This window comes from Neopsephotus bourkii, unplaced genomic scaffold, assembly GCF_033783945.1.
Source record: "Neopsephotus bourkii isolate Nb327-2 ecotype Australia unplaced genomic scaffold, CSIRO-AGI_Nbou_v1 NB_272, whole genome shotgun sequence".
NCBI lineage: Eukaryota > Metazoa > Chordata > Aves > Psittaciformes > Psittacidae > Neopsephotus > Neopsephotus bourkii.
Genome location: NW_026900781.1, coordinates 839,708 through 865,636, shown reverse-complemented (window position 1 = coordinate 865,636; position 25,929 = coordinate 839,708). Strand labels below are relative to the sequence as shown.

The 25,929-nt window shown below is 36.8% G+C and overlaps 1 protein-coding gene across 10 annotated transcripts; it reads left to right on the top strand.

Annotated features, from left to right (window-relative positions):
• The first annotated feature begins 153 nt into the window (after window positions 1-153).
• On the top strand, window positions 154-24,772 carry BRD9 (bromodomain containing 9). Of its 10 annotated transcripts, XM_061346314.1 has the most exons (19): window positions 154-277; window positions 1,014-1,234; window positions 3,232-3,364; window positions 6,033-6,093; window positions 7,019-7,163; window positions 9,615-9,725; window positions 10,500-10,675; window positions 12,010-12,138; window positions 12,995-13,127; window positions 15,179-15,254; window positions 16,487-16,582; window positions 17,327-17,459; window positions 18,462-18,573; window positions 19,443-19,481; window positions 19,922-19,993; window positions 21,262-21,364; window positions 22,310-22,477; window positions 23,253-23,361; window positions 24,690-24,772. In XM_061346314.1, the coding sequence occupies exons 1-18, from the start codon at window positions 205-207 to the stop codon at window positions 23,351-23,353; spliced, it is 2,082 nt and encodes a 693-aa protein (XP_061202298.1). In that variant the 5' UTR covers window positions 154-204; the 3' UTR covers window positions 23,354-23,361; window positions 24,690-24,772. The 10 variants fall into 10 exon arrangements, with proteins under 10 accessions (XP_061202298.1, XP_061202304.1, XP_061202303.1 ...); XM_061346320.1 differs by lacking the exon at window positions 24,690-24,772 and having other exon boundaries at window positions 10,563-10,675; window positions 12,031-12,138; window positions 23,253-24,196; XM_061346319.1 differs by lacking the exon at window positions 24,690-24,772 and having other exon boundaries at window positions 10,563-10,675; window positions 23,253-24,196.
• Window positions 24,773-25,929: the final 1,157 nt, after the last annotated feature.

Here is a 25,929-nt window from a genome sequence, read left to right as displayed (position 1 = left end):
AAGAACGGAAAAAAAACTCGTCAAGATCGAAGAGCAGCCAGCACAATACTACCGCCCTTTCGTAAAAGGCGGGCTGACGAGGGGCAACCCGGCCCTCCCCCATGACCTGGATCTTCCTCCGTGGCAGGCGGAAGGAGTTCTTTTACCCTGGCTGCTTCCGGTGGGGGCTGAGGGGAGTCTGTTACCAGAGGGGGCGGTTCGGCCATGGGAAAGAAGCACAAGAAGCACAAAGCAGAGAAAGCGGAATGGCGCTCTGCTTCCGCCACCGCGTACAGCGGTAAAAACTGGGAGCTGTACGGAGATGGGCTGGGGAGAGGGACGCGTCTACTGCCGGCAGGACCCGGCATCACTTTGTGGGCTGGACTGCACCGGAGCGCCGGGAAGGGAAGGGTCGTGTCGGAGTCCGTGAGGCGCGGGGGGCCAGGCCGCTGATCCTGTCCCGTAGTCGGGGACTTGGGGAAGCCGGGCGGTCGCACGGGGCGGCAGTGAAAGGGAAATGGCGTGCTGTGGGGCTCCTAGCAGACCGGGAGTGGGAGAAGTGAAGTGGGTGGTGGTCTGAAGGAGGTGGCTTGTTGCTGTGTCCACGCGAAGGTGGCTCGGGAGGGGCACGGGGATTGCGGAGTGGGCGGTGGGGTGCTGGTGTGGTGTGTTTTGAGACCAGGCGCCTTCGTGGTTCGTATGGCTCTTGATGGGTTCCGGTTGCTGCAGTAGTTGAGTGATGCTTGGTTTCACCTTACTCTGATAGGGATCTTGAGATGTTTTCTGGGAAAGCCGATGGGTTAGTTCCTTGTATGTTCCCAGTTTGTGGAAAATCATGATGTAAGATGTGCTGAACAACTGTTTAACTTGGATTTGTTAGTCTTAAGTATTACTTTTCTCTTTAAATGCATTGCATATGTTTTCAGCCTTCAGCAAATTATTGTAAAGAACATTTCTAGAGGAAGCATCAGTAATTACTTTGTGCTGTTATTTCTGTATGCATTTATGAAATGTTTTACTTTTTCTTCATTTAGATTATGTGGATAAGCCTTTGGAAAAACCCTTAAAGCTGGTGCTTAAAGTTGGAGGAAGTGAAGTGACTGAACTTTCTGGGTCAGGGCATGATTCTAGTTACTATGATGACCGATCAGATCATGAGCGAGAACGGCATAAAGAAAAGAAGAAAAAAAAGAAAAAGAAATCTGAGAAGGAAAAAGAAAAGCATCTAGATGATGAGGAAAGAAGAAAGAGAAAGGTAAGCTGTGTTTTTTATAATTCAGACTTGCAGCTCTTCTTCATGCTTGCTTATCAGATCTGTAATCTGGCACAGAGTGCCATTTGATTCACTGTTGCAAGAAACTTATTCTTGGCAAATGCAGAAAAACCCTGTGTATGTGTTGGTATATTTCTCCTATTTGGGCGAGATGTTCCTGTGATGATTTCTTGAACGAAGTAAAAGCTTTTTTCTTGTAACTGCTTGGTTTTTGTATTCATTTGCTTTGTTTGTAGGTATGAATACCTTTTGATTGCAGCCAGGTCAGAAACATATTTTGCTACCCTTCGGGGAGGGTATTTTCAGTTTTTCAAATAAATCTAGCTTGCATTTCTGTTTCTGGGATATACCAAGTTATTGAACATTGTAATTGATATGTTTAGTTAAAACAGCTTTCTGAAATCTGATCTGTTGATTACTGTTGTACAGTAGTCTTGTTGGCTCTTGTTTAGAATAACCTGCATGCTAGGCTTTGTGGCTTTCTTAGTAGCAGCTGGTGTGGTCACGTTTTTATTGTATGTGTTGGACCTTTAGGAGTAGAAACTGAAATCAGCAAGGCAGTGTTGGTGGTACAGTTACCTGTACAATTTCTTCCTGGAGACATCATAGCAGCCTTCCAGTATCTGAAGGGGGGCTGTAGGGATGCTGGGGATGAACTATTCATTAGGGACTGTAGTGACAGGGCAAGGGGTAATGGGTTAAAACTTAAACAGGGGAGGTTTAGATTGGATATAAGGAAGAAATTCTTTCCTGTTAGGGTGGTGAGGCACTGGAATGGGTTGCCCAGGGAAGCTGTGAATGCTCCATCCCTAGCGGTGTTCAAGGCCAGGTTGAACGAAGCCTTGGGTGGCATGGTTTAGTGTGAGGTGTCCCTGCCCATGGCAGGGAGGTTGGAACTAGATGATCTTAAGGTCCTTTCAAACCCTAACTATTCTATGATTCTATGATTCTATTTCTTCTGTGTACTAATGATTCACTGACATATCTGCTTTTTTAATTATCTTCAGTCCTGTAGTTTTCTTCCTCTCATAAGATAGTTCTTTGGCACTACTTTGTATGTGTGTATGGCTAAACTCTCATTTTGAATTGGTTTGTTAGGCTTGACCTACTTGAAAGTGACATAACTCTGTTGGATCATTCAGAAGTTCTTGAATACAGGGCAGATAGTGCAAAGTTTTCTTTCTACAAACATTTTTCAGATGTTTCAGCTAAGAGTATGGCACTTGAAATGTAGCAAAACAACTGGCTTAAATGCAAGATCTTGCAGCATCAAATTAATTATTTGTTTTGCCTTTGCTAAATTGGGGTGGAGGGGCCAAGTTTGTTGTGGTTTTTTTTTATCTCCCAGAATTTCACTATTAGTACGTGCAAAAGAAACTAACGGATAAGTAACAAAACTGTAGTCTAAGCATGGTTAATAGAAGTATGCTTTTCTGTGAGCATGAATAATGACTTGTAAGATTATAGGAATGACTCAGGCACGTGTTTGCTTTGAAGTTCAGGAAGAGATCATTAATTGCTACCACTGTCACAGAGGATATCTTATGTTTATTTTGCAGGCTTCCTAAATCATCATGTACTCTATTGATTCCCATTTAATGCACGAGACAACCAAAATACACTGATCATAGCAGAGCTACAGACTGATCTTTAGTGAATAGTAAATTATACTTCCTTTTACATAGAAATATGTGTATTTTACATATAAATAGCTTCAGAGTTTAACATTCTTTTTAGTAAAAGAACAGTAACAAATGATAGAACAATAATATATTAAATACAAAGCAAAAGGTGAACAGAATTAGTTTTCATTGGAGAAGAAAATTGAAAAAGTGACAGTGAAAATATATGCACTCTTATTTAAGCCATATTATGGCTCAGATATAGAATGAGTGTCCCAAATGAAAAATCACTCTCTTACCATTTGGTGTGCAGGATTGTACATTCTTCTAAAATCTGTCTTCTTCCTGCTATGCTAGGAAGAGAAAAAGAGGAAGAGGGAGAAAGAACAGTGTGACACTGAAGGAGAAACTGATGACTTTGATCCTGGGAAAAAAGTGGAGGTTGAACCTCCTCCAGATCGTCCTGTCAGAGCATGCAGAACTCAGCCAGGTGAGCAGCGAGAAAAATTAAATCGTCTTGTGTGTTTTTAAAAGCATGCGCAGCATAGCTTTTGTCAAAGATTCCAAAATGTAAAACGTCCATGAGGATCTGCAAAAATCTAGAGCCTTTACTTTTTCCAACATTAAGAGCTTTCAGCTATCTGAAAAGTCAATATTCCTCTTGGTGCTTCTGGTGTTTAGTAGGTTTATTTTCATGTAACTAAACTTGCCACTGGCTTCTGCTACTTGGCAGAATAAAGCTAGTATACAAGTATTGTGTGTAGCATCCCCTTAATTTCTTCTTCATAACATTTCCTCAGCATTTACAGGACAATGGTCAGCATGTCTGAAACCAAGTTTTCTTAGAATCGTAGAATGGCTTAGGTTGGAAAGGCCCTTAAAGATCATTCAGTTCTAACCCCCTTGCCGTGGGCAGGAATTGCTTCCACTCGACCAGGTTGCTCAAATCCCCATCCAGCCTGGCCTTGAACACTTCCTTGAACCACAGCTTCTGTATCTTACCACCCTTACAGTGAATAATTTTTTCCTATATCTAATCTAAATCTCCCTTTGTCAGCTTAAAGCCAATCCTCCTTGTCTTGTCCCTACCAGCCCTCACCAAAAGGCCTTACCCAGATTTCTTGTCAGCCCCCTTTAGGCACTGGAAGCTGCACCAAAGTCTCCCCAGAGACTTCTCTTCTCCAGGCTGAACAAGCCCAGCTCTCTCAGCTTGTTTCCATAGAAGTGCTGGATTCGCTTGAGCAGGTCCATGCTCTTCTTGTGTTGGGGGCCCCAGAGCTGAATGCATTATTCCAAGTAGGGTCTCGCCAGAGTGGAGTAGAGGGGGACAATCCCCTTCCTTAACCTGTTGGTCACGCTGCTGGTGACCAGCAGCAGCGCAGGACACGGTTGGTTTCTGGGCTGCAATTGCTCACTGCCAGGTCTTGGTGACCTTATTGTCAACAAGCCCCCCAGGTCTTTCTTCTCAGGGCTGCTCTCAGTCCAGTCTCCACGGAGCCTGTATTTGTTTTGGAATTGCCTCAACCCATGTGCAGGACCTTACACTTGGCCTTGCTGAACTTTGTGAGGTTTGCACGGGGCCCATCTTCTTAGCCTGTCCAGGTCCCTCAGGTTGGCATCCCTTCCCTCCAGCATGTCTGCTGCACCACACAGTTCAGTGTTGTCCTCAAACTTGCTGTCCATGTTGCCATCAAAGATGTTAAAACAGCACTGGTCACAATACCAAACCCCCCCCCCCCCCCGTGGTACACCACCCTTCACTGGTTCCACTTGGACACTGAGCCATTGACCATGACTTTGAGTGGGACCATCCGGCCAGTTCCTTATCCATTGAGTGGTATGTCCATCAAATCCATGCCTCTCCAACTTAGAGACAAGCATGTCATGTGGGACAGTGTCAAATGCCCTGAACAGATCCATGTTAGGTGACATCAGTTGCTCTTCCTTTATCCACCAATGCTGTGACCCTATTGTAGAAGGCCACCAAATTTGTCAGGCACAATTTGCCCTTAGTGAAGTCATCTCGGCTGTCACCAGTCACCGTCTTACTGTCCATGTGCCTTAGCGTAGTTTCCAGGAAGATCTGTTCCATGATCGTGCCAGGCACCAAGGTGAGACTGACCAGCCTGGAGTTCTCTGGGTCTTCCTTTTTCCCTTTTTCCTAGAAAAGCAACTTGGTAGCAAAAATCTGTGTCTTTAGGGGTGTTGTGTGTCTTCTGTTTGGACACTGCCCGTTGACTGGCTAGGTAGTTTACTGAATAAATGTTTATTTATGTCTGCACATTAGATTGAGGAATGGTGTCCATCAGCTGTCAAGGGGACCTAATAGGGGTAACTGAATTTTTCTGGTCAAACCTTTATGTCTCCAAGAAGTCTGGAGCCTGACAAGCTAAAAGCTGATCTCTGTATTCACAAGGCTTCTGTTTTCACCTGCTTGGAAAATTCCATTCAAAAGCATATAAATTACCTTAACTGTTCAGGTTAAGAAGGCAAGTATCTTTCCATTAACGTGAGAAAAGCTGGGGTTTCCATTCTAGGTTTTATCCTGCTGCTGCTTTGTTTTTTCAAACCTCACATTAAAGCCAGTCTCTCTGAAGTATGTTCATGGGATAGGTAAAATTAACTTGTACTGTTTACTGTTTGATCTGTATGAAAGTGAAATGGTAATCGGTATTTCTCTTGCCAGCAATCTGTCACTCTTCTTTTTGACTGAAAAGATTCAGAAAAGCTAATTGCATGGGTGTTATGGTAAAGAAACCATTAAAATTGCATAGATAACATGCTGTAAGAATGTGAATTTCTCAACTGCAGTATTTGAGCAACCATGTTTTGTGTTCCTTTTTTTTTCCTGGTAAAATAGAGAATACCTTACTTTCACCTTAATACATTTTCTTACAACTACTAGACTTAGCATCTGATTTAATGTGTGCTGGTTTTTACTGGGATTTAAATTCAGTAGTAAAGGAGAAGAAAGAGTTACTGCATGCTTAGAAAACTGATGTACTTCTGCTTTGGAATCCGTGTCTCATTGACCTTCAGATCAGTACAAGCTGTATTTGTAGTTAAGATTTTATCTCTGGTATTTATATTTTTTAATAAATGCATATACCTGTATTCTGTTTCATTGCACTTTTCTGTGTTTCTGTCTCAAACTGCAGCTGAAAACGAGAGCACACCAATCCAGCAATTACTAGAACACTTCCTTCGCCAGCTTCAAAGGTATTGTTTTGTATCTACAGCTGCAGCCCTGATGTCTAATGCATAATTATATCTGTTACGTGACAACTTCTTATCCTGGTTTTCTGTTTGAAAATAGTGTCTACAGACTGGCTGTAATATGTTTGGTAATTTTGCAGTCATATCAAACCTGGCAGGTTTTAAGGATTAGTTGAGGAAAACTATTACCATGTATGCAATTCTAGCTTTTGCAGGGAAGTGTTTTGGGCAGAGGTTATGTTGCCATTATAAATTTATGGAATATTAATGGCTTACTTTAGGAATATGAAAACAGTTATGAATTTTAATAGTTTAAAAGATTGAACTCTTCTTACGAAATTGTGTTATTCTGTGTCCTCTGTCAGACACCAAAGCAAGTTTATACCTACTTCCTTGATAAAGCTGGGGAGGCCTTTTATTTTAATTGTTTTCCATAAAACGTTAACCCTGTAGCACATGTTTTAAAAAATATAATAATTTTTTTATTATATAGCAATAAGATAATTTTAAAATTAGTTAATTTGAAAATATACTAATTTGAAAATACAGAACACAGTAGTTATTTTTAGAGGACCTCATGAACAAGAAGAATCAAAGAGTTTATTACTCAGTGAAGACAAAAGACCCATCTGAGACACAGAGCTTGCAAGAAACAATTCAAGGACTAGATTAGTCTTAATTCAAAAAAAAATCTTCATATGTGTAAATTTTTTTTCCTGTATCAGGAAAATTTTCAAATATGTTTTATAAGAGTTCTTTTAGTGTGTGAGGGTTTTTTTTGGGGAAGGGGGTTTGCTGTGTTTTGTTGTTTTTTTGTTTTGTTTTGTTTTTTAAGTAGTACTGTTCTTTTTGTACCATTAATACAGTATAAAAACTATGATAATTTATTTTGCTGATCAAAATCTAAATGTATTGTTTTTATTTTTAGGAAAGATCCTCATGGGTTTTTTGCTTTTCCAGTCACGGATGCCATTGCTCCTGGATATTCTATGATAATAAAGCACCCTATGGATTTTGGTACAATGAAGGAAAAAATTTCAGCAAATGAATACAAATCAGTCACTGAATTCAAGGTAAATTCATAGACAGTTATTTCAGAGCTCTTTAGTAAGAAACTGAAGATTCTTTTTAGCTGTAGCAGCCTTTCTATCTTTCATTATTTTAGTGTCTTTTTTTTTGAGAGCTGCGCACTTCATAAAAATAATTGTGTGTGTGCTAGAATGGGGTTTGTGCTTTATTTTTACTGAGGAAGCTCTGTATTTGTGAGAATCTAATACAGCCTACTACAAATCACTGTAAAAATCAAGGACATGCTCTACAGTTCTATAGAATTCATTAAAGAAACTGGAGCCCTTTTTTTTGTTGTTTACAATTTTTGGAATGAGGTAGGGTTTTGGTTCAGTTTTGTTGTTTATTTGGTTTGGGGATTTTTTTTTTTTTTTTTTTTTTTTTTTTTTGAAAAAAGTATAGGGACTTATAGGAAGTAGTAAAGAAAGATTTGTAATAGCATTGCCACTAGCAGTGCCTTCAGGTCTCTAAATTCTAATGGCCTTCTGGATTGCCTTATCCATCAGCTTAAAAAGGAATTGTGAATGGGAGCTCTGTGGCTCTATTTAGTTACAGATATGGTTGCAATATTGATACTGGGGAGATAACCTAAAAAAATGAAAATCACAGTCTTGTTTAGACTGACAAGTTCTGTTCCTTTTGAAGGACTTGATTTCTGCTGGTATTCTAAGGAGCAATGAAATGGTTGATAGAAGTGTCTGCCCTACAGTGGTGAAGAGATATATGTATACCTAATTATGCTTTGGCTTTATAATTCTATATAATACAGAAATTAAATTTATGGGTTTTAAACCTCTAAAACGAAGCCTGCTCAAAGGGTTATCTTTCATTTATAATACATGTAACTAGCTGAGCGTAGTCAGAAGCCAATAAATAACCTAAGAGTAGGATCCACAAGAACCATTTGCTGTATTTAGAAGAGGGGAAATTGCTGCAGAGAACTCATCAGTTTTGCGGCCAAAAAGTGGTCTGCTTCAAAGTTGGGCATGCAAAGGACTGTCTTTTTCTGCAGCATTTCATAAGCCACCACTAGATTTATAGCTCATGTGGGCTTCTGTATCTGGTGTTGGGTTCATAGTTTCCTCCTCCATGTCACCTCCTCAATTTCTGGTTTTGTGATGGTCTCATTAAGAAAAGGCAGATGGCTTAAATACCATAAAAAGTCAAGAGGCTGCTAATTTAAAGTATGTTCATCTACTTGCTTAGTTTTGGCTTGATGACAACTACTAAATGATTGGGAAAGCACTGCTCTGACATCCCTGTGTGGAAACAGGAAATAAACCAATTTTGGGATGTTTTTTTACAGAATCTGGTCATAAGTGCAGTACAGCAAAGTTATTTTTTGTGACTGTTGGGTGCCAGAAAATGTCTGTAGAAATAGGTCTATGTCCCAACCACAATAGTAACCTTAAAACATCTTTGTCTCAGCAAATCTATTCACTGGTCTGAAAACTGAGTGGCTTAACTTACCGAAAACATATTATCCTGTTTGCATACACTTTTGCACATAATCCGTTCTTTTTCAAATATAATGGACACCTGCACAAAAAAAACCCACATTTGCATTTGTCTACAGAATGAATGAAAACTGATTGCTTGAACAATCATTGTTTAAATATTGAAAAATTAAGAGAGAAAAATATATTCTTAAATCAGTCACTAGTTGAATTTGTTAGGATCCAGTTTGTGAGCTGCCTGGAAAGGCCACTATGTGATTCTTGGTTGTTGATTTGCCAACTTCACAATTTTTCAGAGGCGTATAATAATGTCTTTTTAATTCAGTGTTTCATAGAGCTTCTAATATTTTTTTTCTATGCTTTACAGATGAGTAGTATGCGACTAGAAAAAAAAAGCACCCAAATTGTTTGGTTCTGTTTACAGTGGAGTGGTGTTGTACTTTTGCTTTGGGACCTTGCATCAATAAAAATTACTTGACATTATGTCTGATGGATAACCATTCAAAGGAGAAGGCAAAATCAGGCTTGGTTGTTCTTATGCTTTGAAGTTTTCTGTTTTTGTTGTTTTTGTTTTAATGCAAGTGACTGAAAAAATGGTCAAATTAATAGAACTGAGACTTTATGTAGGATACTTTGTATCTTTCTGATATCTTTGTATGATTCAGAAGATGGCAAAACTACCAGAAATGTACTTACCTTGGTGCCTCAGCTGTTTTACGAGTTTCTCCACTGTCCATTTGTGTAATGTGTTACATTTGTCGTTCAGGTAAAAGTAAAGTATTCTTTTTTAAAACCAAAAAGCTAATTCCAAACAAAACTTGAAGAAGCAAAAAGGGCTCAAACCTTTGCAATGTTATGTTACCTTTTGGCTTGTGTTTAATCCATGAGCCTTCTGCTGACATATTATTTTATTCTTCACAGAGCTGCCATAGTGAACAGTATCTTCCTTTACAAAAGGAGTTTGAAATTTTAACAGTTCTTTTGTTTTTTGTTTTACAGGCAGATTTTAAACTGATGTGTGATAATGCAATGACTTACAACAGACCAGATACTGTTTACTACAAGCTAGCCAAGAAGATACTGCATACAGGCTTTAAGATGATGAGCAAAGTAAGAGACCTATTAAAAACAAAAAGCAGAAACTCTATGCAAGCTTTTTTGCTGTACTTAAAAGGATTGATTAATTACAAAGATAAATGTTATTTCATCTATCTGTGATAAATTATAGCAGTGCCTATTAGGGCTGCTGTATTTAAAGGGCTTAACAGTATTCTTGTTATAACCGCATGCGTATTTCTCAACTTTATCTGCACCAGTGAAGTCTGAGGGAGTTTTTTCCACTGGCTTCAATGGATGCAATTAGGATCCATGTATATAAACCTCAAGTGTTAAATACTGTTTTGGCTGAAATTTTAAAACCAGGATCTCATTTATATTTTATTTCTGTATAAGCAGAAGCCTTTTTTGAAAATGGTGGGTGTAGGGGAGGTTTCAGGGGGGTTTACAGATGTGTACATGCAAATGCTTTTTACTCAAATACAGCTGTTGGCTTGTAAAATGAAGTTATTTTGATGAGCTGCTCTGTATGTGTGTTTGTGTGTGTGTGTGTGTGCGTGCATGTATTGCAATTATGGTAAGTTTTGTGTAAAATAGGCAGTTGTCTTTGCATATGCAGTTTTTTTTGTGTTTGTTTCTCTCTTGATAGTTGGGCTGCAGAAATTCTGATGCCATGCTACCATGACCAAATCATGTTGCATCGCCATTGGAAACGAGGCATTAAGAACAAAATAAGGCCATGGCCATTCCCATCCCATCCCATTATCATAGCATCTTGGCTATGAGGGAAAGGTTAAGTCCCTGCCGCTCTGTCCTTTCTGATTCTAGGAACGGCTGTTAGCTTTGAAGCGCAGCATGTCGTTTATGCAGGACATGGATTTTTCTCAGCAGGCAGCTCTTTTGGGTGATGAAGACACAGCAGTTGAGGAACCTGTCCCTGAAGTTGTTCCTGTACAAGCAGAGACTACCAAGAAATCCAAAAAGCAAAATAAAGAAGTTATTAGGTAAAGGTTTTAATGGGCATGCTTACTGGCTTGTTTCAGCTTTTGTAATACTAGACAGCAGCAAAGAATTGAGGGAAAATAAATTACTTTCAGCCTTTCTTTTTGTGGTCCATAGGATAAATGGGCAATTTTATTGTATTTTAATACAGTGATTCCCAACTTGAAACAAACAATTCAAAGAATGACTACATATTCTTTTAAACAAGTTAATACATATATATATATAGAGAGAGAGAAAGAGATACAGATATAATTACAGATACAGATATTTTCATCTTTCTTTATATTAAATGAGTAGTGTCTTCTCATAAAGTTTTGAAATGTTCTTTTTTGAACATAGCCATAAATTCCTTCTGCATTTTTATATCGTGTCCCTCCTCCCTTCTCCCCTCCCCCCCCCTTTTTTTTTTCTCCTAAAATGATGGACTGTATCAAAATCAAGATCCTTCTGGGAGGGCAAAGTGGCTCCCAATCAGTAAATTGTTTTATTTAACTTCTTTTTTTTTTGCAAGATATAGAGGTACAGGAGGTTGATTTTAGAGCAGATTATATGTTCCAAATGAAATCTTATTAAGCTTCTTTGTATGCTAATGGAATAGCTATCTTCCAGCTATTAGGCACCCTGATGTCACAAAGTTGTGGTTTTTACAGCTAAAAACTAATTTAAAGGATTTGTTTTTCTATTTTTGAGATTTTAGCAGAAGCTGTGATTTGGAAGAACATCATGTTGTTCAATGTTCTTTCATAGACTTTCTAGGATAGATGTTGAATTTAAATGGTAGGGCATTATATCAACTGGAATTTTATGAAAATAAAACTAGCAGAGCAAGTCATGTCTTAAATTATCTGATCACATATTCTGCAGGCTTCTTAAACATTTGATTTTTCTAATTGACTTGAGCTTTTAAGCACTTGTATTTTGGCATCAGTAGGATATTCTTTTTGATGTACAATAAGAGCTGTGGGAGGGGAGAATTGAACGTAATAGCAGATATTTTTGTCTTCCTATTTCCCAGTTAAAAACGGAAACATGGCTGAAGTCAATGTTTGCAAAGTGCTAAAGCAGTTTAGACCTATATACTGTGGTTTAAAAAAGTGACTTGATCACTCGGACATCCTAAGTAGTTTTTTAAATTTTGTTCAGGATGTTGCAATCTTCTGAACATTATTTCACAAATCTTGTGTAAGTATTCTGTAGAGTGTGATAGAAAGTGCCAGTTGTTGAGGGGTTTCCTGCTGTGTACACCTTTTCTTAAAGTGTCAATGAAACAAATCGTATAACACATTTGTCTCACAATGGTATGATCCTGTGATCTTTTTATTGTCTTTAATAGCAAAACTTCCTTGTGTATCAGATCTGAATATCTATACAGAGAGAAATTCTTAGCTAAGCAAATGGAAGAAGATAACCCAGGAGAGAGAAATGGATTTGGTGTGAGGAGATGCTCTACCCAGTACCTAAGGTGTTTGGCCCTAGTGTCTAATGTCCGTATAATATCCTGAAAAATTTTGATGTACAAAGTTTATTTTAAATATATACTGAAGACTGCCATGTCTTATGATATCTTCACACTTTCCCTTACAATACTACCTTTCTCTGATATTTATATAATAGCTAAGATATGTCCTGTTCCATCTTAGGTATGCTTATTTGTTACATTTTCATTATTCGGGTGCTTTAATGAAAAGGGATCTACTGAAACATAGATGTTAATTTCTGTCATTTCAATGAGAAGAAATGGTATGATTGAAACCTCAGTTTCAGTAGTAGGAATACTAATTGCCAGTATTAACAAACATAGGAATTAAAGGACTCCCTGCTGGACTGGGAGCAGTGTCCTAATTCTATAAGCAACTAACTGATATAATCCTCAAAATGCAGCTTTTTTTTTTTTTTTTTTTGCTTTTTTTTTTTTCACCTCAGGTTAGAGTACACAGTATCTGTTCCCTCATTACAAAATTTCTTTTCTGCATCTTCCTAGTTGGAAGTTATGAAAATAGTGTATTTGTGCATGTGGGAGACTGAGGGCACATACAGCATTCGCTTTGTATTAATGCAGTTTTATTCCAAATCTATTTTGTAATGCTTCCTTTATTTTCTTCAAGGTACAGGAACAAAATTCTTGAAGTTCCATAGTTTGGTAGTTCTCAGCTTCTGCTGCAATACTTCAGTTTCATAATATAATTCCACTTAAATTCTGAAGTAGACTGACACTGGGAGAGGGGCGGGATGGATTGTTCTATTTAGCAAACCCAAAATTCAGCCCTTTGTTTTGTTTTAGCTTTTAATTTCTACAGCTACTCCTTTCTTTTTCTTAGTTGCATATTTGAACCTGAGGGAAATGCGTGCAGCCTGACAGATAGCACTGCTGAAGAACATGTCCTGGCACTAGTGGAACATGCAGCAGATGAAGCTCGGGATAGGATCAATCGATATCTACCCAACAGCAAGGTCTACTGCACAACAAAGTTCACAGTTCCATTTTATGTCTGACTTTTGAATGCTTTGTTTCATCCTGGAAAACAGGCTTTAGTATTGTTATTTCCTAAGACTGTAACATCTAGGATGTACGCTCTGTGAGGAACACCAGTATCTCTATTGTCTATCATTTATTTCCCACTGAACACCCGTTTTAGGGTGTCCTAAAAGGATTTTGAGTTTTATATTGTGCAGTGAATATATTTAGACATTCTCTTGCAGAAAACAGTGAAATGTTGCTCAGTCTTGAATCTGGCTTCCTTAATTACAGCCCTTAGCATTGAAAGTGATTAAAATAGCATCACACTCTTCTTCCTGTTGCACTCAGAAAAAACAAACTTTGGCATAGTTTGAAGGTTTGAAATTCAGGAATTTTAAGTGTTAAATTACATTTTTCAATGAGAAGTCCAGAACCTCTTGTAGTTTCATGTAGCTATAGTCACCTATAGCATCTTCCTATGCAAGTACAAATTACGGGCATCCTTCAGTGACTAGGAGAGGATAGCAGTATTTTGTCCATGTTGGAGTTTTTGACAGTGCTAACTATAGGTTTCATAATCTTGAATGTGATTGTTACTGTTCCATGCCTGGTTTTGTGCTGTTCCAAGAGTTAGAAAGAAGCTCAGTGATACTGTTAGTGCAGTTTTCTCAGCACATTCTTTTTATGGGCTGCTTTGTTAGCCTGTGTGATTCCTTCACTACTTCATGCTAGGGTTGGAGTGAATGCTACAGGCATTTGCTACAGGCTTATGCTGAGGTGCATTTACTCTGCTTACATTGCATTGTGTGTAGTCTTTATTCTTTGTCCTCATTTCTCATTTTGTCACATACTTCAGTGACCACTGCAGTAAAAAAAAATAATCAGGAGGTTGCTACATCCTGTGTTTTCTACCTATTTTTTTAACAACTGTTGCAGAAGAAACATTTGCATTGAAGCATGAGTTATAACAGTTGTCTTCAAACTTAAATGTCTTTTTCTTGGACAACTGGATTAGGACGTAAAACCTCAACAGCAGGAGAAGGTTTAGTTTTTTCAGTGTATTTCTGTTTCTTTGGTTAATTAGAAGACTTGCTAGGATTGAAGGTAATTTCAAACCTCCAAATTAAGAGTGTCTTTTAAAAATGGTTTAAAGCAATACCAATCTTCTGCTAACTTCTCACTTTACTGAAGAGGCCTTTCATGATGATACAGTCAGTTTTGCAGTGTTTGAGAATTGTTCTAGGTGTGCAGCTGTTGTTTAGGCTAGACAATCCGCTACAGATCCCACTTAATCTAGGTAACACTGATATGTTATTAGAATTCACCCATTATGGACTTTTGCCATCACTTGATGGTATTGTTATTGTTTATTCTCTTTCCAGCATTTGTCACCTCTATTTTTATTATATGTCAACATTAGCTTTGGCCTTAAGTATGGTCAGTTTCTGACATCAGCTTAGTTTGTTGCATCACTTCTGGCAGTTTACAGACTCCAGTGTGTTCTAATGTCTTTCATGTTTCTGGCTGTCTTTTTAGCATTTTGTGCATGTGGTCTGATAGCTTTGTCACCTGTTTTAAGAATTTGATAAATTCATAAAATTACTTGTGTTTATAGAAAGTTGTGGCTGAGATATGAAAACGGTCTAGATTTGAAAAATAAACAATGAGGTAGATTGTGGATAGGATTTACAGATCTGCTTCTAAAGAGAAAGTGTGTTGGAGGCTTGGCAGTCAGAAAGGTTGGCTCCCTACTAATTATAATGGAATTGATTTTGTCTTTCATGCAAACTTTAGATCTGATTTAAGAAGATGAATAAGGAATTGTATATGTGACGTACAAACTGTTACTCCTGAGTCTTCTGTGAAGCATTTGCCAGGCGGTGATAAATGGTTTAATTTTCTGTGTTAGAAGGAGTACCAGAGTGCAGGATCTGAATATGGCTAAAAATGTGTTTTGTAGTTTTCTGTGTAAGTAAACACCTCCTTCTTTGGGTTCGGACTGTTTTGAGTGATTGCTTCAACATCTTTGTGGTTCTATTTGCAGATTGGTTATCTAAAAAAAAATGGAGATGGAACTTTATTATTTAATGTAGTAAATTCATCTGATCCAGAAGCAGAAGGTAAATGCCAAAATTTTTCAAGCAGGCATTTCTAATGTTTAATGTTTTAGCAGATTTTGTTGTCTTAACTCTACACACAGATCCTGTGTCGTACAGATGAGTTTAAAAAAAACCCAACCAAACAAACAAAAAACAGCTCCCCAAACCATTTTTCACAACAGCTATATTTAGTATCTCCAATATAAGGTGTTTCTCTGCCTTTCAAATTGTCACTCCTCAGATGCTCTGTTTTACTCATGCTAACAGTAAGGAGGTAAAATAATACCTATTTATAAGTAGTTACACATTGCTACAACTTCATAGAGAACTTGAAAGACAGGCTTTTTCTTCAGGTACCTGGTAGTGTTAAAATCTAATAGACAAAAGGTGAGGGAAAGTTCTGTAATCCTATGTAAATGTGCAATGCACAGATGCAAATTCAGAATAATTTTTTGCTTATTTCATGATTTAAATTATTAACTACATTTCAGTCAAAAGTTAATTGGGTTTTGCTCAATTGTTTTTCTTTAGTCCTCTGATCTTTTCTATGGGTTTTTGTTTGTGTTACTACTATACATAATTTATACTGTCTTATGTTTTTCTCAAAATGCAGAAGTTTCAAAGTTTAATGTTGGAAATATCATGGTCTTTATGCTGCTGTGTCATGTTGATTTAGCACCTCCTTCTCTGCACCTTTAGAGACTGGAATTCATTCACAGGTCACCTGTTGTTGCACTGATGAATGTATGAGCCCTTTCAACTAGTTGCATATCTATTGATTTTTTGACTGAGGGGATACGAACCTCTGTCTACATTCCTTTTCATTTGGTAGTAAATTTTTCTGGAATGGAAGTGAACATTTAGCTGCCATTATGCCCTTACCTAATTCTGGAAAGAAAAAATCAAAAATAAAAGTGATTTAATACCTTTGAAATCATGCCACTGAAAATTTAGACAGTGATGGTAAAGGGAACAGAGGAAGCTTTCACTGTGTGCTGTAAAGAACTGTCCTGCTAACTTAATGTTTCTGTGAAGAAGATCTTGTGAATAAGAGATGGAAATACATTTACAGCATGTACTTGAAATTTAAACGGTGAGCTTGAATTACACTACCTATCCTTAATGCACAGATTGAAAGGCATTTAGGCTTTATGGTAACAACAGCTTCTTGAAATGGCAAAATCTCAGTTTTCACTATAAACTTTATACATGAAATGCTTTTCTAAAAATAATCATCCTCTTTTAATTATTAGAGGAAGAGACTCACCCAGTGGATCTGAGTTCACTATCAAGCAAATTATTACCTGGCTTTACTACACTGGGCTTTAAAGATGAACGAAGAAATAAAGGTAAATACTAAAGAACATGTTTGAACTTTGTGTTAATTAAATGTTTGCATTATTTCCTGATATAAAACAATTTCAGATTATGCCTGTCTCCAAGTGAAAGTTCACTTGCTTGTTTCTATAATATATAATTGTTCCATTTACAGCAGAATGCAGATTTAATTAATTAGTCTTTTTTGCTTATTAAATGTAACTTAATTAGGAGTTTATGGATTAATGTTTTGTCTTTCTGTTATAACCACAGTAAAAGCTTTCCAGTAATGGTACTCCATGTTCTCTGGAGGAAATACATTTTCCTGAACAACTGTGCTTAGATTTGAGATTTAAAAAAAACCCTTTGGTTATTTGCATTCTTGTATCATATGGCACGGATTTCACAAACTGATGATATTGCTGGGATTTTTAATGGTTTCTCATGCTTTCCAGAAACTGACTGGCAAGCAACAATGAAGTAGGCACATGTAAAATGTAGAAATGTAAAGGGGGCAGGAGAATGAATCTTTTTTTGTGGGAGTGAGGTGATTGGCTTAGTTCTTTATTTTGCAGTAGTATAAGTACATTTATTTATACGGTTAAAATGGTCATGCTGATTCTAGAGTCTGGAAATGCCCTTGTGATACTGCTCTTAATTTCAGTTGGAGGGAAAGATGCACTGCACTTTCTGTTTCAGAAAACAAAATATTCCCCCCACTCTGTGATCTTTTACACTTGTAATAATCATTTGTCATCCTTCTTCTACCTGTCTAGTAACCTTTCTTACAAGTGCTAGTACAGCACCTTCTATGCAAAACAACTCTATATTTCATGATTTGAAATCAGATGAAATGGAGCTCTTGTACTCAGCATATGGTGACGAAACAGGGATACAGTGCGCCTTGAGGTAAGCGCTTCCTTATATGAGGCCTAACTTCTTGTAGAAATTCTATGAAAAGCGTTTGGGCCTAAATCTTAACTAGGAGCCTCCTAGCCTGTTTGTTTGCTTGGGTTGGGGTTTGGGGGGGGGGGAGTGTTTGTTTGTTTGTGGGGTTTTTTTGTTTGTTTTGAGGGTTTCTGTGGTTGTGTTTTGTGGGGTTTTTTTTTCCCCTTAACACTGATTTAAAAAATAACTTGCTATAAAACTTGAGGTTCCCTTATTGGTGGGGTTTGGTTTGGGTTTGGGGTTGGTTTGGGGTTGGTTTTTAGGGAGGAGGGGGTTGTCTTAAGTTTCTTTATTGGTGGCTTGGGGGGGCGGGTTGTTCGGTTGGTTTTCTGTTTCATTTGCATTTTTAAGTTACCCTGTTTTGTTTGCAAGGCTGTTATGGATCTTGTTACTAGGATCTTTGACTGCAGGATATTATAGGTGCTAAAAATCTAGTGTTTTGCTGTAAACCCCACAATAAGTAGGCTTAGATATGCAAGTAATAGATTTCACTGACTTTAAAACAGTGATAATTTCAAGGCATTTCTAAACAGTTAAAGCTACTTGAAAAGGAAAATACCAATTTTCATTAAATTGCTCCTCTTAAAGGCAAAGAATCACAAACTTCTTGTTTCCTTTGTGGGTTTTTTTTGTTTGTTTGTTTTCTTGTTGTTTTTTTTAATCCACTGCAAATGAAAGTTCCAAGTGAAAACTTGCTAAGAGTTGTAAAAACCAAGTTTGCATGTACATTTCCTTCCATTAATTGGGGGGGGGGGGGGGGGGGGGGGGGGGGCGGAGGAGGAAAAACCACCTTATCTGAAAGGCCTTAATGGCTTTTCCCCCCAAAAAAAATAAAAGAACAAAGAAAATGTAGGCGTGTATTTAGGGAAAACTGTGTTATATGTTGAAATGTTTTATTTTTATTTTTTTTTTAATTAAAGTAATAAACACATTCTGTAATGCTTGTATCTCCATTCCTACCAGCTTACAAGAATTTGTGAAGGATGCTGGAAATTACAGCAAGAAAATAGTAGATGATCTTCTGGACCAGATCACTAGTGGAGATCATTCCAAAACTATGTATCAGCTAAAGCAGGTGCGTCCTTGATGCAGAGAAATGTCATGAGTTCATCAAAAGGCACTCGGACTTCCTGACGTAGTAGAAATGAGATTATGCTAAATCTCTGCAGATTTAGAAGGAGAATAGGGGAGATTATGGTTGGGGAAAAAGGAGATAATAGAACAAAAAATACAGAGAATCCTTCAAAATTTTATGGGTATTTTTTCCAGTACCTACTGGAAACAGATTCTATATGAAACAGGAGGAAATGTAAAGGATTGGTTTAAAAAAAAAAAAAAGAGAAATTCAAAACCAATATTTTGAACATTGTTCAATATTTAATTTAGCTTTAAAATAAAACTTCTTCCCCTTTTTACCACCTTCTTCTATTAATATAATTCCAAGTGTAAATTGCTGAATACCTTTCAAATGGTCATTGGCTATTTACATTTAGAAATGGTGCTCAGTTGAGACATATGTGGATATGTACAGATTTAGTGCAATTAAATGTGTTTCAGTGGTGATGTGCCATGGTGTTTTATATTTGAATACTTTCTGCTGCTACATTTGAGTAAGAATGAGTATCTCTGAAGTGCAGTCTTAAAAATTACTATCGTCTGATTTGGAATCAGAAGTTGCGTAAGTAACAGCTAAGATACTGCACTTGAATATGAAGTTCATGGGTAGAAGAAATAGTGTAAGGAGACTCAAAAATTACTTAAAATGCATGAACATATATTTCGAAACAGTAGCTGTTACGCTATAACTGCATTAGAGATACTTCAAGAAGTTAACTGTCTATAGCCTCAATTTGTGTGGGAAATTTGAATGTAAATATGCTTGAAATTGTACAAGAGAGCGGTCTCTCCCTTATTTTGAATAAAACAGTATTTCTTTCTTTCCAGAGGCGAAACATCCCAGTAAAACCACTGGATGAAGTTAAAGTAAGTTAATGCTGGTACTCAGTGTGGTTCGGTTGTTTTGGGGTTGTTTTGTTTTTTTGGAAAAGTGTCTTGGCATTTGAAGTAGAGAAAGTGATGTTCTCTGGGTTTCCAACAGTCAAATTCCAAATTTTATTTAATGTGCATCTGTTCTGTATAATACTGCATAAAGAAGAGACTGTTAGGTTAGTCTTAAAGAGGCTGTCTTAGTTAGCTCTAAATTGCTTACATGAATGTATATGGTCACCCATAGAGAAGAACTAGTCATTTTGTTGCTTTATTTAAAGGTTTCATGCAAACATCACAAAATAGTGATAGTGTTCTATGGTAGTCTGGGATCTAATCATGGTAAATCAGTAGATTACACAAACTAAGAGTATACTTAGGAAACATAAGTATAAGCTATGAAATGCTAACATCTAAAATATGATTTGGTTCTCTAGGTTCTGCCAGTTCTCATAAAAGAAGAACACAAGTTGCGTAATACCTGTCCAGATTCTTCCAAACAGATTATGGTAAAATGGTTTATGTGTTTAGAAAAAAAATATATTGACACATTCTTTTTGTCTAGAATAAGCTTTTCAGTACTTAAAGTGGATTCTCTGACACTCAATCTATTTCAGTTAGTTTGTTTGTTTGCCCTATTGTTCTGTATTCTCTAGTTTAATTCAGCATGCATAACAATCTCAAAGGCAGAAAGATCAATTAGTAATCTGAAAGATACTGAATCTGCTGAGTTTCAACCTGCTATAAAAGTTTTTAAAACCTCAGTTTTGCCATATCCATTGAAAATGTGTGTTAGAAAGTAGAGGTAAATAATGCATATCTTTCACAGCTACTAATCAAATTTTTTTTAAGTGGTTTTATCTTGCAAATTATTTGTAACAACAGAAAATTTGTGTTGTATTCAATGGCAATTGACATAAAAATCATATGGATTACATTATAACAACTAATAGAATTTCTAGTTTTATAAATATTCCTCTTTTTTTTTTGTGGAAAGGTTTGTATTTCTCTAGAAGGTGATTGGTTAATCCATGAAAGTGCTGTATTTCATTTTCATATCCCTACAAAATAGTACCTGGTTGTATATTTACCTGCATGTTTTTGTCTTCCTCCTAGAATAGACCACCTCAGAATTTTGTTTAGAATATGTTTTGAAACTTAACAACTTTTACACTGATTATATAGCAGTAGTGCAACAAGTATGGGGGGAAAAAAAAAAAGCAATTTTTGTTGTAGCGCAGGCTGTATTTCATTATCCAAATGTATCAAAAAAAAACAAACTTGAGAGAGCAGCTCCAGCTGATGCTGTGTATAGGGAGGCCGGCCCACCTTACTGGTTTTGTTAGTCACGTACTAAAAATTTCAATAAATCCAGTATAGCATTGAGAAGGTGAGGGGAAAAACAGTATCTGGAAGTGGCTTAGGGCGATACTGATAATGCTTCCCTCTGCCAGAGTTCTGACATGGGACAGGAAAGAATAGAACAGGTAATTGAGTTCCAGAGGACTTGGTAATGTTGGTTTCAACAGTCCTGGATGTTGAGATGAAAGGTCCCTTGACTGTACACATCCTTTGCCATTCATATGACTGGACTGTCCTGAAGCCATCTGTGAGCAGCCTATGAGTTGCAGGTTAGCTAAGATAGTTATTGATGCTCCAGACTCAAGTGTTGTGGTGCACATTTTTGAGAGTGTAGATTCATGCATGTACCTTAAACACTAATTACTATGACAGCTTATCACTATTGCTAGTGTTTCTGTTTCTTGTATTTTAATAGGTTGGAGAATCTGCTGGAGACAGTAACACTTCTGACTTGGACTTTCTGTCTATGAAACCATACTCAGATGTATCTCTTGATATTTCTATGTTAAGTTCATTAGGTAAGTAAATATAAAAGCCATCAATTGCAGTTTCGTTGTACTATTTAGACAAAATAACAGCTGCATTTGCTAAGCAAATGTTGTGTGTTCAAGAAGTTGAAATAAGTCTACATTTAACATATGTAAAAGTCTGTAGGCAACATAGGTAGACATAGGTAAAAGGCTGGTACAAGGTAAATGAAACATTCGTCCTGTTTTCCCTTTGAAACATCTGTGTGCTAACCATGCTAAGTTTTTTGTATCACTGAAGAAATCAAAGTATTTCTACCTCACAATTTTCATAGTTCTGCTTGTTTTTGTGTGTTCATAAATTTTAAGGGTTGGTGTGGAGCTTTGCTTCAGAAACGTTACTGCTTTGTATGCTGGTTTTTGAAATAACCTGGGCAGTAAATAAATGTGTGGAGCTCAACCATATCACCACTTGGAATGTCCCAAAAGAAAAATCAGAAGAAATTTCAGGCGTTAGGAAGACTTCAGCTTCAAATAAGACTGTTGTATGAAAGTGTTAGAATATTGCTTCAAATAAACATCTTTGAGAGAGGTGTCCTTTAAATACTACACAAAACAGTGTTCCCATTTCTGCAGTCTGCCAAGCTGTCCAAATATCTTCAAAAATGCCATCACAAAAAAATAGCATCACTCATAGCTTAAGATACTTCTAATTCAGAATGGGAAAGTTGCTAAACTATACTAGGAGTCAGTTCAGTTTCAGCCATTTCCCATGGTGCTCTCCTTGAGTCTCCAATATCACCAAATGCTTTCCAATATGTATTTCTTGAAACTGAAAACAGATCTGCAGCTATTGCCTTATAAAAGTGTGAAGGAAAATGCAGGATTAAGATAATGTGTAACATTTATTTTAGAATTTTTTTTTTTAGTGTCTTGATAATGAGTCAGTATGCATGTGCTGATTTTGGGTTTTGGTTGATAACTGGTGGCCATTAGGGAAAGTGAAGAAGGAGCTTGATCATGATGATAACCATTTACATCTGGATGAAACAACTAAGCTGCTGCAGGACCTTCATGAGGCTCAGGCTGAGAGAGTGGGATCCCGGCCATCATCCAATTTGAGTTCCCTCTCCAATACCTCTGAAAGAGACCAACATCATCTTGGTAAAGTTACCTTTGTCATAGAAGTTGCAGTACTACTGCTATAATTGAAACTTGTTAAAATTTAGATTTTAATTTACATAAATCTTTGCATGAAACTACTTTGATAAAATAGTGTGTTAACTACAGGATTATGTCTTAATTTTTAAATATGTAAGGCAGAGGCAACTAAGAAGATATGCTTTTGACCTGTGGAATTCAGGGCAGTAACTGTAGTTACCTGGGATTTTATTAGGCACGATTGAAGTAATTGTGAAGTAAATTGATACTGACCAGCAAATCCCTATATGCACGTGCATTTTATGCCCTTAGAAATACTAGGGAGTATTAATGTTTCCTTGACATGGTTGTATGCAGCAAAGAACAGGTGGGATTCTACAATAGCCTTCCATTATCAACTATAAAGTTCAATGATAGGATAGTAGGTTAACATATTACTTAACAATTTGTTGCCATCTCTGTGAAGGTAGGACATGTTGGTGGGATGATACGCGATGAAATTTAGTATCCTGTTTGTTGTTTTTTGGTTTGGTTTTTTTTTTAGCTCAAATTAGTAGAATTATGACTGCTTTTCCCAAAAAGGTCAAGACTAGTGAAGAATCTTGTCGATTATTTTTTTCTTTCAAAATCTCCTCTTTACATACTATTTAGATGTCTGTCTTGCTTCAAAAGTGTGAAAGGAACATATGAACTTACCTTGCTGTTTATATGCATAAACACCTCGCCATTAATTTTCTATACTTCTAAAAGTTTTTCTTTTATTTCCCATGTCCTACAGGAAGCCCCTCTCATCTGAGTGTTGGAGAGCAGCAAGACATGGTTCATGATCCCTATGAATTTCTTCAGTCTCCAGAAACCTCAAATGCCACTACTAACTAATCTGACATGTACTATATCTATTTTGTATTTTAATTTTATTATGTTTTTATAAAGTTTTTGTCCATGGCAGAAACCTCGATTTTGTTCCTCTTTTCTATGAGGATTCCTGTATAATATTATCATGTATGCTGGATTAGACAAAACAAAACTACGTAGAATGTCATGTTGTTAGCAACGTACCAAGACCTGCTTTTGGTTTGTTTCTTGAGGGAGATTGTTGTACACTGGTGTGTGTGTCTTAGCTGAAAATCAGGAAATAATGTGTTAGAAAAATCTGTATTTCATAGAAATGAAAAAGTGATAATTTTCCCAGTATAACGGCAGCGGTCATTAAATGTTTCTACTAAAATTATCTACCAGTTCTGTTCAGGTTCTGAGTTGAACATCTTCAAGGAGGACTATTTCATTCTAGCAGTGACAGAGCTGCATGAATTGTGATCATTATTATATTTCCCATCTCCTGTTGCTAATGATCTGTACAAGTTGTTTCTGTTTCCACGTACTTAAATCTTTGTTTGATCCCTCAAGAGGAGAGTAACAATGCTTGATAGTTGCATTAAAATGCTCACTATGGAATTTTACCCTGGATCTAAAAAAATTGATGTTTTTGTGATCCCTTGTGTCTTGAAACAAAATAAATACAATCCTTTTATTTTTTAATTTGATATGTATATTGGCTGAAAAAAATTCTGGGTAAGGTGTGTTTTTCAGTAATTTTAACGACACTTTTATAATTCAGTATTGATGAAACTGGGGGTTTTGTACCCTTGATACATGCAAGCTGGACAAATTTACAGATTTACAATATTTTGTAAATATTAATAAAAATACTAAGCCACTTTTTATTTTTGCAAATACCTTGTTCTTGCCAAGATAAAATTCATTTCCTTATCTTTACAAAATCTGAAATAGTAGGAGGTCTTGGTCTGAATTTTTGTGCTGCCTTGAGAGATAAATTTCATTATGACATGTATAGCTGTAAGCAAAATTTCTAGGAACCAACAGGGAAGCCTGTCAGGTAACTGATATCAAAGTCTTGATAAAGGCTAAACAGGAATATCTCAAACTAGTTATTTGTGGTCTGGACTGTTTCCCTCCCCTTCTGACATGGCTCTTCCCAGCTTCTTCCCCACCCCACTTAAGCAATGTGATTTGTGTTTAGCTGTTGTTGTTTTATGTTAAATCGGCTGGTTTCTGGTGATTTGGTGGTTCTGGTGGCTGCCTTCTCTATACACTAGTTGACTGCTCTTTCTATTGCAACAAATCATTTGTGGGATTTCCACCTGAACTGGATCAAAAACTTTTGAGTTTCAAACATTCTTTGCTTTCCTCCTAGTCAGTCAGTTTCACAATTAAAGGAGCAGTGGTGCCCACCTAAAGGCTGGAAGTAAAGTAAGGATCAGAAGATAGGAGGGAGCTCTTGAAATCATCATTGGCAATTACAGCAAATCCTTCATGAGTTGATTGTGAAGGATTTAATACTGATTCTTCTCTAGGAGCAAAGTTCTGCAGCATATTCCTCTGCCAGTACATCATTGTTGTGTCTTGCCTTAATAATGAGCAGAAACACAGATTTTGATAAGATACTTTGATAAATCAGGTAAGTATCTTACCTCTGCCAGCCTTCTTTGATGAAAGTATTTTGGTTTTGCAGTTCATCCTGAGGTGAAAAGTTTTAGTCATGTATAAAGTTTGCATGTATAAAATTCTGCTATTTATCTGTTACAGGTTTAAATGTTGGAGTGTATTTTTAATCATAAGGCTGCAAGCACTTCGATATTTTTATTTTTTTTAGTTATTTTATTTACATATAGAATACTGCATATTCTGGTCTAGAAAAGTTGGGATCGCACAACACAAATGGGCAGATCTGCCAGAGATCATAGCAGAGCCAAGATACTCATCACATGAAGTATTTAGGAATAATTACTTTGAGTGTATAGAAAACATACTCCACAGTGCACATGTGTAATTCTGTGGGGAAAGATTTATTTATTTTTTTATTAAACTTAGACCAAAGATTTTATATGAAACAATTCTTGGATGTTTTTGGAGAGTCAAATTAAATGTAAATTCGACTGGAATTCTACTAGTATACTACTTTCTGTAGAAATGGATGTCAGGTTTAACATCTACATTATGTTTACTATTCGGACACCACATCTATCCCAAAGGAATGCCAAACCTTCACCATTTATGCTACTGCAGTACTGTACTGTACACATCACCAAGATCTGTTTGCACCCATGAATTCTTACTGTTTCAAGAGGGTCACTTTGCTGCAGGTTTAAGCTGCAGTAACTGTATTCATGGCTACCAATTGCAGGTACACAATATAGCAATCAATCTATTACATCACTAGTAGAAGCAGCCTGTGCCAACTTTAAAGGGCTGGGTTGATTTAGAAGACATGAATCAATGGGTACATGAAATCAACAATTAGTATCTTTTGAAACCAAGATGACTATGTTTTACAAGCAGATTATTTTGATCACACCTTTGTGTTTTGTATTGTAAAATTCATTGTGGATTTGCAGTAACCCCTGTGGAAAATATTTTGAGTAAGTAAAATAAAC